The sequence below is a fragment of the Strigops habroptila genome, chromosome 4, assembly GCF_004027225.2.
Source record: "Strigops habroptila isolate Jane chromosome 4, bStrHab1.2.pri, whole genome shotgun sequence".
In the NCBI taxonomy this organism is placed as follows: domain Eukaryota; kingdom Metazoa; phylum Chordata; class Aves; order Psittaciformes; family Psittacidae; genus Strigops; species Strigops habroptila.
In genome coordinates, this window is record NC_046358.1 from 51354140 (window position 1) to 51365479 (window position 11340).

At 47.7% G+C, this 11340-nt stretch overlaps 1 protein-coding gene across 1 annotated transcript in view; it reads left to right on the plus strand.

The window, feature by feature from the left end:
* Positions 1 to 7234, plus strand: part of CD81 (CD81 molecule) — a 34342-nt gene extending 27108 nt beyond the window's left edge. The window contains exons 5-8 of the mRNA XM_030481319.1: positions 1525 to 1632; positions 2571 to 2669; positions 3023 to 3112; positions 3789 to 7234. Of these exons, the coding sequence (XP_030337179.1) occupies positions 1525 to 1632; positions 2571 to 2669; positions 3023 to 3112; positions 3789 to 3851 (360 nt within the window). The 3' untranslated portion in view covers positions 3852 to 7234. The remainder of the gene's footprint in view (positions 1 to 1524; positions 1633 to 2570; positions 2670 to 3022; positions 3113 to 3788) is intronic.
* The last annotated feature ends 4106 nt before the right edge of the window (positions 7235 to 11340 follow it).

Sequence of the window (11340 nt, forward strand, 5' to 3'; positions counted from 1 at the left end):
TGTATGTTGCTTTCCATCCTGGGGAGAAGGTGCTCGGCCATCAGAGCATAAAGCTGAGAAATTTAGGATTTGCCAATACAAGAGCGATGACTTCAGTCCCTAAAATTAATTTTGCAGTTTAAAATGAACAGTGGCAGTCTGTTGGCATCAGCTGCTTTCCCAGCCTGGGTGATGAATGGGCTGGTTAGAAGTCCCTGCTCACAAGGCAGGTGGCTTGCTTCTCCCCACCTTGGTCGGAGACATCTGGGGAGCAACACGGGCTGGAGGGAAACGCTGGATGATCCCAGCCACCGAAAGCTGCTCCCAGCAGGGACTTCATTCCACCTGGGTTTGCAGCCCCTGGGGAGACAGTCATCTCCTGTCACACGGGCACAGGATCGCTCTGCCACAGATGCTTTACATATAGGATAGAGAGGCAAGAAGTAGGATTATTATTTTATATTTTTCATGTACCGGAATCAAATGCTTTGATTGGAGAACATTGCCCTCCAAAGCAAACTTTTTTGAGCAGTGACAAAGAAATGCTGGGATAATTGATTGAAATCGTGCTCCTTCTTGCCGCAGTGTCTTTTTTCATGTGCTAATCCACCCTGCGCTGCCAAGAGCAGATGTTCTTGAAAGCATTTTCCCTTTCATACTTGCTTCTATTTTTTTTCTTTTGCTTTTCTTGCATGTCCTCTTTTCATCTGTCTCTCCCAAATTATTGGAGGGTGTTAGAAGAGAAGCCACAAGGCCAGTTTCCCTGAAAATTAGGGGGGGTTTTGCACTGTGGAGCAGACTCCCATGGGTGGCTGCAGTTTACCAGCCCAGGTGGCAGGGCTAGAGTACAGATGAGACTTTTCATATAACCATTTACAGGATGGGGGTGCCCAGCTCCAGGTAGGGACCCAGCCAGTTTGACGTCCATCTAAAAGCACCTCAGCTTCCTGACCCAAATGAGCCACCCAAATGAGGCTTTAGTGTGCAATACCCCCCAAATTCCTGCCAGACAGTAAGCCTAGGTGCCCATACCTACCACGGCCTTGCTTGCACGCCCCACCTCCTCCTGACTTCCCCAGCGTGTCCTGCCTGCCTCTGCAGTCTCGGTGGGACATGTGTTATTTGCTTGCTTTGTCTCCATGTGTCCGTTGGTTCAGAACAAGCTGTTTCTGAGCCCAACAGCAAATCCACATGGGCTGAAGGCTATCTCAGGTCTTGTGGTTCGCCCTCCAGGCCTTGTCTGTCTTTGCCTGATAGAGAATGCTCGTGGAGCACTTGGATAGCGCTAGCTGGAACCTGCTGGGTGGTGGATGAGGTTCTTAATATTTGCTGCTCTTAACACCCTACGGCTGGAGGGCCTTCAGCCCTATGAAAGACAGGCCTATTTTCACACACCTGTGCAAATAAACGGGGTCCAAATCTATTTAAAAACTGCTCTTTTACCTGTGTGTGCCATTCCAGGGAACCTTTCTCCTTCAGGCACATCCACTGGATGGGTTTCCTTCTCCTCTTCCTGAAAGGGAGTTTTTCTCCTGTCTTTCCTAGATAGCCAAAGACGTGAAGCAGTTCTATGATCAAGCGTTTCAACAGGCGCTCATGGCAGAGTCAGATACGAACAACGGCAAAGCTGTGGTGAAGACTTTTCATGAAACGGTAAGATGTCAGCGGTCTTGCTGCACGCTCTGCTCAGGCTACCTGCAGTTGGCCAAAGCAGCTGCTGATGGATAGGATCTTGCATGCTGCGAATGACACCCATTTAACTTCCGCATGTGGTTTGTCAGTGGTGAGCAGCGGCTGTTGCTGCACACAGACTGATCCTCCCCACTGAGGCAGAGGCAGTAAGTTGAACTACAGGTCCTCGGGCAGGGAATGAAGGCAACACTGAATTTTTCAATGCTTAGGAACTGGATCAAGTGTGTTCTCAGCGCTGGGATTTTTGCGGCCTGCTTACCAAGCTCTATGTAGAAATCTCCTCTCCACAGGAGTTTCTTGCAGACAGAGGAAATGAGAATGTGGGAGGAAGGAGAATTAAGAATAGGGGTCAGGAAAATGAAAAAGGGAAAAGGAGGGTCTAAAGCAGATGGTGCTACATGCAGGTCTTAGCTTGTAAAGTTTGCTGTTCTTAAATGTCAAGAAGCAGAGTTGTGCCCTCTTCAATATTCTGCCCTTCACACTGTGCTAGGAAGTCTGGCCCAAGCTCTAATTAAGTTGCTTTTCATTTACCTTAGCACCCCTGATTTAAGTAAAATTAAATGGAAGAAAAATATTGCTCTGAGGACCTATTTCCAACACTTCCTCTGCTCAGCAGGAAACAAAATCCCTGGAGAGAGCTGGGTTCACTCTCCTCCAGGATACCAACACCGGGCCTGTCTGCCACTACTGTAGGAAGCAGCTGCATTGCATGGGAAGAAAAAAAATAATTTGGAGAATTATTCCCCCTCCCTTGTTTTCCCCTCGAAGATGCTTCCTCAGTCTTGGGTAGCTTCAAGGATGTTTAATGATGGGGAGAGCACTGCATGAGTATTTGCTGTCTCCTAATGATGTTTTTTTGTTGGGTTGTTTGGGGTTTTTTTTCCCCTCTCCCCATGTAGCTGGACTGCTGTGGTCCTGATAATGTAATAGGAGCTACCGCTCCCCTGTGGAGAGAAGACCTCTGCTCAAGAAAGGACTCCATCCAGAAAACCTTTGAGGTAGGCATGGTTGCTTTTTGCTCAGTGCAGCTCATGTGGGGAAACGTGGCTGCCAGGGAAATTTGGGGCTTTATTGGGAATTAGGTTAAAGGGTAGAGATCTGATTTGTTTGGGGATGGCATAGAGGGATGTTGGAGGTTCCTGGCAGTTCTTCCTTTGCCATTCCTGCTTGAGGGGGCTGACAGGCACAGATGGGTGAAGTCTGGTGGGAAGGCCTAGAGCCATGACCCAGGAACATAAGCGGGCCTGGGCGAAGCAGACCTGCCTCTCTGAATGCCAGGGGCAGGCGAGGGGAGAGCATGCTTCTCTGACCAGAGGCGAGGTTCTCTGACCAGCATGCTTCTCTGCTTCAGACCGTCAACTGCCACAAAAAAATTGATGAGCTGTTCTCTGGGAAGCTGTATGTGATCGGTATCGTTGCCATTGTGGTCGCCGTGATCATGGTAAGTGTGACTGTGTGTTGCCCTGCTGTTGTGAGATGGGGAAAAGCCACCTCAGGGTGCCCTGGCCCTGTTCCAGCTGGGCTGGATCCATCTCTCTCCTCCACATGCCCCTGGGGCTCAACGGCAGTGGCAGCCCTTTGCATGCCAGCTGCGCTGGGATCTGGTGAGACAGAGGGCTTCGTCATCCCTCTGCCGAGTTGGGATGTTAAGAGCAGGCTCCTGCTGAGCACCTGCAACCCCCATCCAGAAGGGCAGAGCACCATCGAGCCTTCCCGCTGCCTCCAAAACCCCTTGTTTCTCAGGCTGCCATGCTTTGTCACTGGGGTCTGCAATGAGAAGGGATTTGTGTTCTTTGCCATGGTGGGATTGCTCCCCCATGAGCGGTGGGTGGCATGGGCTGGTAACCCAGTGCCTGCACAGAGGCTGGGCTGTAACACTTGGGGGGATCTTGAATCATTTGCTGCGTAGCTGCCAGGCTTGCAAAGTAACCACCACTGCTGCCAGCTAGAGGGGAGAACATCGTCTTACCTCCAGTTGACCAACTGCTAATGAAAATCGCAGTGAAGACATAGCCCCTCCGCCCTTATCTCTGGCATGAGAGTGTTTAATGTGGCGTGGAGGAGCTCCTGCATTGTTCTGGTTGGTGCCTCACTGGTGTCCCTGTGTCTCCCAACAGATCTTCGAAATGATCCTGAGCATGGTGCTGTGCTGCGGCATAAGGAACAGCTCCGTCTACTGAGCCGTGAGAGCCGGGGAGGGGAAGGGGGGAGCAGGGCGGATGGCGCTAGAGGGGACCCCAAGTGCCACCAAGTGACCATGAGACATTTCAACAAAAGACAAAGAAAACCATGTATATAAATACTTCAATAATACCGTACAGTACTTACCATTTTTATTTTGAAGTACTTTTTTTTTTTGTTTTGTTTTTTAAATAAATGAAACTTTCCCGTATCCTTGTGGCTGAATTAGTTACACATCAGTTTTGTGTGATGGGGAAAGCAGCTGTAGCAGGAGATGAGTCCTTCCTCCCCCTTCCCCACCCTCTGTAATTCAGAAATAACGCTGGTGGAAGATGTACAGAGGGGAAAGCTGCAGCCTGTTATCAGAAAACTTTGCCTTGATTTTTACTCTTTTTCAACACCAACTTTTTTTATACACGTAATTGGATGCTGAAGCAGAATTTAGTGGTTTTGTTCATTTGTACTCATCTTTTCCTACCATCACCCCAACTCCCTGGGAGAGTGGAGAGGAAATAGCCCCCATCGCCTCGGTGCGATGTGTTCCAGGGGAAAAGCAGGTGCGTTGTTCCTCTCCAACCTGTTTGCATCCGTATGTCAATTCTTAACAGAAGTCATTCTTCGATTCTTTTACTCTCTGATGAGTGGGAATGTCTTTGGCTTTTTGGGGGTTTTATTGGGTTTGCTTTTTGGGGTTTTTTTTTTGGTTCAGCTGTAACTTTATAAATTGGCTCATTTCCATTGATTCATTACATTAAAGGGTCAGTGTCTGGGGGTGAATTTTAGTCCCAGTTTTTCAAATATAAAAAAAATTGGGTCACTTTTAACCTTCTCCAGTGTTACTTTATAGACATGTGTTTTGGGGAGAGTCTGGTTGTGTACTAAGTTTCCACTGTTAAGCTAATGCTTGCATACAAATGATATTGGAACAAAAGAGGAAAACTTTTTTAAAAAAAAAACAAGTCCTCAACCTTAGAAATCCTGCATTTATGTATTGCAGGATGATGCTTGGGGGTTCCCAGCCATATGCATATGTGTTTAAAATGTCATCTTTGCATTACTCTCTTGTTCAGTTCTCCTTACTTATAGCGTATTGTTGCACACTGTAATATTGCTGGGAAATTGTCATAACCTGATCTGGGGGGAAAAAAAACAGTTTATTTTTAAGACCTTCCATTTACATCAACGGCAGGAGATCAGCTTATCAAAGCAAGGGAATTGAGGATTTTAGATTGCACCAGGTGAAACGCTTTCTTGTAGCCTGGTAAGCTTTGATTGCCAATTCGGTGTACGTGGCTTCTGTTGCATGCCACTCCACTACCATGTAGATAGAGGGGGAGAATAACCCAGGAGCTATGTAATAAAATCAGAGTGTCTCTAAAAGATGATCTATATGTATAGTTCTATAGATATATATTTTTAAGCAAAGCCTTTTCCTTAGCCATACAAGCACTTGAGCTGGAAATTATAGTATCTCTCAGCTCTCTACCACCTCAAAGCAGATAAGGGGAGGAGTTGAAACCAGTGATCACCATCCCCACTTCAGGAATATTTCTGTTTCTGAAAGTATTTCACTCTCCCCTGTCATTGCAACAAAGAGCTTTAGACAGGATAGGGAGCGAGACCTGTGATTATTTTAAAGTAGTATCTTGTCCACTGCATGTGGCTGCCGTGGCCTTTGCCGCTACAGGATAGGAAATTCCTGCGCTGGGGTAAACTGATCCATTCGGAGGCTTCCCTCCCCTTCTACTCCCCCCTTTCCTCTTCCTACCTTTTAGTATATAGGGCCTTTAAAAAGTATATAGGTAAATATATATATATCTCTCAAGTTGTGCTGGGTAAGAGGAAGAAGTGCTTCAACAGAACTTCGGATTGAGGGGTTGGACATAAAAAGATTCAGCCTTAGAAATAGCCTTAAAGCAACACTGCCCTGAATGTCCACGCTGTGCACATCAACAATGAGACAAGTTTTGCAGTAGGTAACCCCTTCCCGGTTCCCCAGCGTAGCTCCTTCAGGTCATCTACTCTGTTCTGTGGCTATATGTATATGCATCAATCAAGCATGGGTGTTTACATATATGTGCATTGGGATTGTTAGCATACAGAATGGATGTGTAACTTGCCGCGTTTTTTGTTGACTGTTGATAAATGTGTATAAATATGCCATTAAGCATTTCAATTTGTTTTCTTTCCTTATACTGTATTTTTGATATTGTTCAGTATTCAGTTGATGCTGTGTATGTAGCCGGAGCTCTGTTTGAGACAGGCTGGGTCTCGGTGCAGGTTAGGTGTGTCCTTGGATATTGTAGCTTTAGGAGTCTGGGTTGTTCTAAGCAGGAGCAGTAGGGAGAAAGCGGTACTTGGAGAGAGGAAGTCTGAGAGCTGTGGGAGGAAAAAGAGCAGGATGTTAGCTCAGACAGTGTTCCACCTGGAACACTCGATTTTGCTCGCTGGCTCATTCCAGAGGTGGTTTGTCACTGTGGGCAGCTCTAGAGGCAGCTCCCTGGGCCACCTCCTGTCCCTGTGGCTGCTGCGGGAAAGGTGCTATACGAGGGGAACAGCCAGTGACTGGGAAGGTTGTGGGAAGGGGCATAGGAGTTTTGCGGGGAGAGAGTAATGCTTTCCTTAGAGTTACTAGCGGAGAGTCTCCATGTTCAGTGGTCATCAGCTGTAGCAGGAGGGGTCAGCCCTGGGAGAAGAGGCACAGAGAGGACCTATCATGCTTAAGAACTGAAGTAGCTCAGAAACCCTCACAGAAAAAAACTACTCACTTGTGTCTCCACTAGTTAGGCCTCCTGTGAAGCTGGACCCGAGTTGAAACAAGCTAGAGAGGGAGCTGTGAAGGGCTGAGGGGACTCATCCTGTTGGAAGCCCTCAGGATCCTAAAGTGACAGGGCTCTCCTGCCAGTTGGTCAGTCCCAAAGCTGGCTGAGGGCAAGGGGGAAAAAACACTAGGTAGGACCCCTGCCCTGCCTCAGACCCTTTCCTGCATACCTGCACATTTGTGCGGGCAACATGGGGCCTCGTCCTGCTCCCCTCTACACTCCTGAAAAGCAAACTACAGATGAAATTGTGGGCTGTAAATGCAAACCCTTCCCTCTCAAGGGAAGCATCCTCCTGGACCTAGTGACAGCTGAGAAAATGGCTGTAAGCTGAGGCAGGGAGGAGGAGAGAGGCTGGTGGGGGAGAGTCAACCGTCCAGGTCTGAATTGAAGGACCACATCGAAAAGTCAAACAGAGCCGCTGACAGCTTAACTGAATGCTTGGGATTTTTTCATACTGTGGAGCATGCCACAAAGCAGTGTGTTTAACTTCTTTCTGCCTTTTTTTCTTTTTTAAAAGAAATGAAACAAAAATCAATTTAATAAACATTTCTCATAGTGTGCATCGTGTGATGAACCGCTGCAGTTTTACAACCAGTTAACCTTAACACCAGGATGCTTTGTGAACCAGGCTTCAACAGCATGGGTTATTCCAGCCTCTGGAAGGGGGGCCTACAGGCAGGCTGGGGATGCATCCAGAATGGTGCTGAGGGAAGGCAAAAGGCTTGCTTGGTGGCAGCGGTGGCTGCTGCAATTGTGCCTTCCCTTAAGGGAAGGGAGGGCACAGCTGTGGGGGAGCTAATGTGGATTGCAAAAATAGGGCGATTGTGCTGAAATTCAGGGGGGCTGCGGTGGCAGTACTGCACACACTCCAGGTCTCCTGAAGTGACCCCAGATGGCCCAAAATGCCCTCTGCTGCCAGCCGCTTAGGGGCTGGTCCGATTTGCATGGATGGTTTGGTAATGCCACCATTGCTGCCACCACCCACCCCTCTGCACCATCAGAGGAAAGCCCGGCTGAGAGTGAGGGGGGAAGCCAAGTGCTGTGATCCCACAGCTGCCTGCCTTTCTCTGCCCTGGCTTGGACTTCTTGCTGTGTTTGAAGCAGGAATGTCCCACAGCGGCTGCCAGCCATTGCCCATGGTGGTATGGAGAGGGAGGGAGAGCGATGTTCAGCTGCTGCAAAGAAAGGCAAGCCCTGCTCCCAGCGACTGTGCCCATGCTACGAGATCATGCCCATCTGTTGTTCTTTCACTTGTTTACCTGAATGTTAATGGAGTCAGACATAATGACTTCTGGAAAGAAAAAAAGAAAGCGATATTTAAAAACAATTAAAAAAAAAAAAGAAACAAAGCAAACCCCTTGTTACTGGATTTTTAATGATGTGTTGTCAGATCTTGTTTCTTTCCATCACGTACAGATTTGTGTCACATCTTCCAAGGGAACAGGCTTGTCTCGTTCTTGTATTCCTGCAAAACTTGGGCTGCAGGGAATGCAGTCCTTAGCTGACCCTTCTAGATGGTTTCCTGTGAATGTGATTGCTCTTTGCTTCATGCCTTAAAACATTTGGATTGTGGTGCTCTGTTGTTGCTCCAGATGGGGATAAAATTATTCCTGCCTCTGGAGCTAGAATTAAGCTGATATGAGTCACTGTCAGAGTCGGGATGGTGTTCAACAGGGGGAGAAACAATAGTGGAAATGAGCAGGCAAAGCACAGCATGTATTTGGCATACAGGGCGTGTGCCTTGGGACCTCTGCCTGGAAGCATAGCTGGGATCTTAAGCCTTCCCTGGCTAAATGCAGTCTCCTCTGTTTGCACTTCAGGTCTGAGTATTAACAGTGGTGTGCTCGGAACAGATGAGTTGTACGTGATGCTTGAGCTGAGATGCTGGGAGAGGACTGGGCAAACCAGGCCCCTTTAAGAGGCTGTTAAGGGAAGACATGGGTTATTCTTGGAAAACAGCAGTCCTGCTGTGTAGGAGCATGCGAGGCCACATGGATAAACCACTGTGAGGGGAATGGGTGGGTGGAATGCTTGCAGCCCACTTGTTCTCGTATTGCACGGGCAACAGTGGCTGACACTTCCCTTAAATATTCTTCTCCAAAGGTCTGAAAGACTTGGAAAGTCACTGGAGACCTTACTGTGGACTTCTGGTTCCTAGGAATACCTTTTTTTTTTTTTTTTTTTTTGTGTGTGTGTGTGTGTGAAACAAGAGTTTTCACCAAAAAAATAAAAATACCCAAGCGTGAATTTTTCTAAGCTAGACTAAGTTGGGATTTTTTCCAATGGAATTATTTTCCTCCCCACTCCCAAACTGTTTCTTGGAAGGAAAAAAAAAACCTCTAGACTATTTCTAATGAGAAGTTTTGGAGGTTATTTTTTGTTTTGGCGAGCTCTATTTCATACGCTGCTTCTGGGCTGTTTGTGTTGTAAGTAGCAATGTGCCTGATTGTTTCCTATGAAGACAACTGTGACCAATATGTATCAACTGATTATGTCCCTTCCCTAGTAAGAGGCTGTCTATGCTCTAACCAAGAGTTGCAATATTCCCACAGGAGGGAAAGAAACCCCGGCCAGCTCTCAGCAAGCACTGATTATGGTGCAGGTTTCTGTAGAGGGAAGCACCCTCCCTCGGCCTGCCAGCTCCACTTGCCCGGCTCAGTGATGAAGGATGTGTTAAGATAGTGGCTGTGCTCACATTCCCGCTCTGAACCGCTGGGCATGACAGCATGGCCCTTCTTGTTAGGGGAGAGGAGGGAGTTTCAGCTCCAGGGCAAGCTGCTGACAACAGAGGAGACTGTTCTGGGGAAAAAAAAAAAAAAAAAAAAGTGTGTTTTACCAACCTCATTTACTGGCAGGGCCGAAGCTGTGGCTGCACCAGAGAAGATTCAGGAGGCGAGAGTGAAAATGCGGCCCAGTGAAAGAACATCTGCCATCAGTGGTGCCAGAGGAGAGAGTGAACTAATTAACTACCTGACCAGGTCATGATTAAGCGATAAAGCCACAGCCTAGAACCCCCAAATCCCATCTGTACCATGCTGTGCAGTTGAACTAGAGGCTGTGTGGTGTTGTCTGACTCCCAGTTTCAGCCTGGGAACATCATATTACCTGGCACCGGGCATAACCGAAGCAGGAGGGCACAGAAGCACTGTTCTGGTGCGAGCTCTTGAGCCAACCTCTGGCAGCTTGTCTGACGTGTGGGCAGCCTAATGCTTTCGCTTCAGAGCTCAGGGACCTGGAGCAAACAGAAAACACTCCCAGCGCTAAGACTGCTGCATAACTGAAACCCACGGTGTTTTCGCACTTGCAGAGACATTACGGGGTACATAAACTTTGCAGCCAGGCGTACTGGTGTGGACCGCCTGGCATTTCTCCCTGGGTTTTGATGACCCAACACAAGTGCCAGTGGTTGCAAGTAACATTTCTAATTAGAGTTTAATCACACCTTTTCTTAAAAAAAATATAACAAAAAAGAAGGTGTTTCTTGGCCCTGCTTTGCTAGGCATTCCCTCATGTTGGAACACAGCTTTGCTGAGTACCAAAGAGGTGTTGGTGTCAGGCCAGGCAAGACGGCACACACACAACACCCTCCCTGCCGCTGTGAGGAAACAGCATGCTAAGATTTCCTCAGGCAAGGGTTAGTGGTGTTAAACGCAAAGCCCTGTGTTGGCTACAAAGTTGTGTTGGTTAATGAAGCTCCTAGAGGTCATGTTCTAACAAGAGGACTAGGGAGTTCTAGGGTTTCGTGGTTTTTGGTTTTTTGCTTAATGTTAACTTCAAGGCCCTCAGCTGGTTCCAAGGACCTCTTCCAGCCCTTCACTACTGTTATTAGTATGAGGCATGCCAGGGCCAGTGATGGGAAAGAAAAAAAAACAGAATTAGGACAAGGTTTTTTTTTTTTTAGTACAAATATTCTGTAGCTAAATCAAAATGAACAGAGACCCCCAACTGTTTATGTTTAAAATTTCAATAATTGCAGAGAGTGTTAATTTTGCTCTCAACTGACTTCAGTTCCCTCCCACACAGGCAATGTGTCTAGCAGAAAAGGGGTTGTGGGTTCTCCCTGCACGTCTTCTCCAGACCGGCCGTAACATTGTTATTGTGAAGAATCAAGTTGATAAAAACCTTTATAGCCTGCCTGCATTAAAACTTGCTCCACAGGAACCAATTTTATGTAGTTATCTTAGTGGGAGAAAGCACCAACATGAGCAGCACTGGAATAAACCAAACCTGCTTGCAGGTAAGCCAGAACCAAATGCAAGCACAAAGTAAAACAGGTAAGCAAAGCTTGGTGTAGAAGAGGCAGTGTCAAGCACTCAATCCTGGAAACGCACCCTACGGGGGATTTCAAGGCCATTTGTGGGCTTTCGTTCCTGCAAATGATTTCCCAGCAGAGAAGAATGTGGTGGGCACTACTGTACTTTTTGCTTTTTGCCTGCAGGAAAACACTCCTTTCCCTCCCCACTTCCCCTCAGGAGCCCCAGCACCAGCTGCATGTGGCAATACCAGACTAATTTCCACAGTCCTTGTGGACATAGGAGATGGTGAAAATGCATCTGAGTGCTCTGTCTGGCTTGCAGGATCTGGATGGCTGCTACGAATGTTCTGCCGCTTCCCTATAGCTGCGAGGAGAGGAGCCAGCAGTCCCTGCCAGGCGCCTACCCCAGGC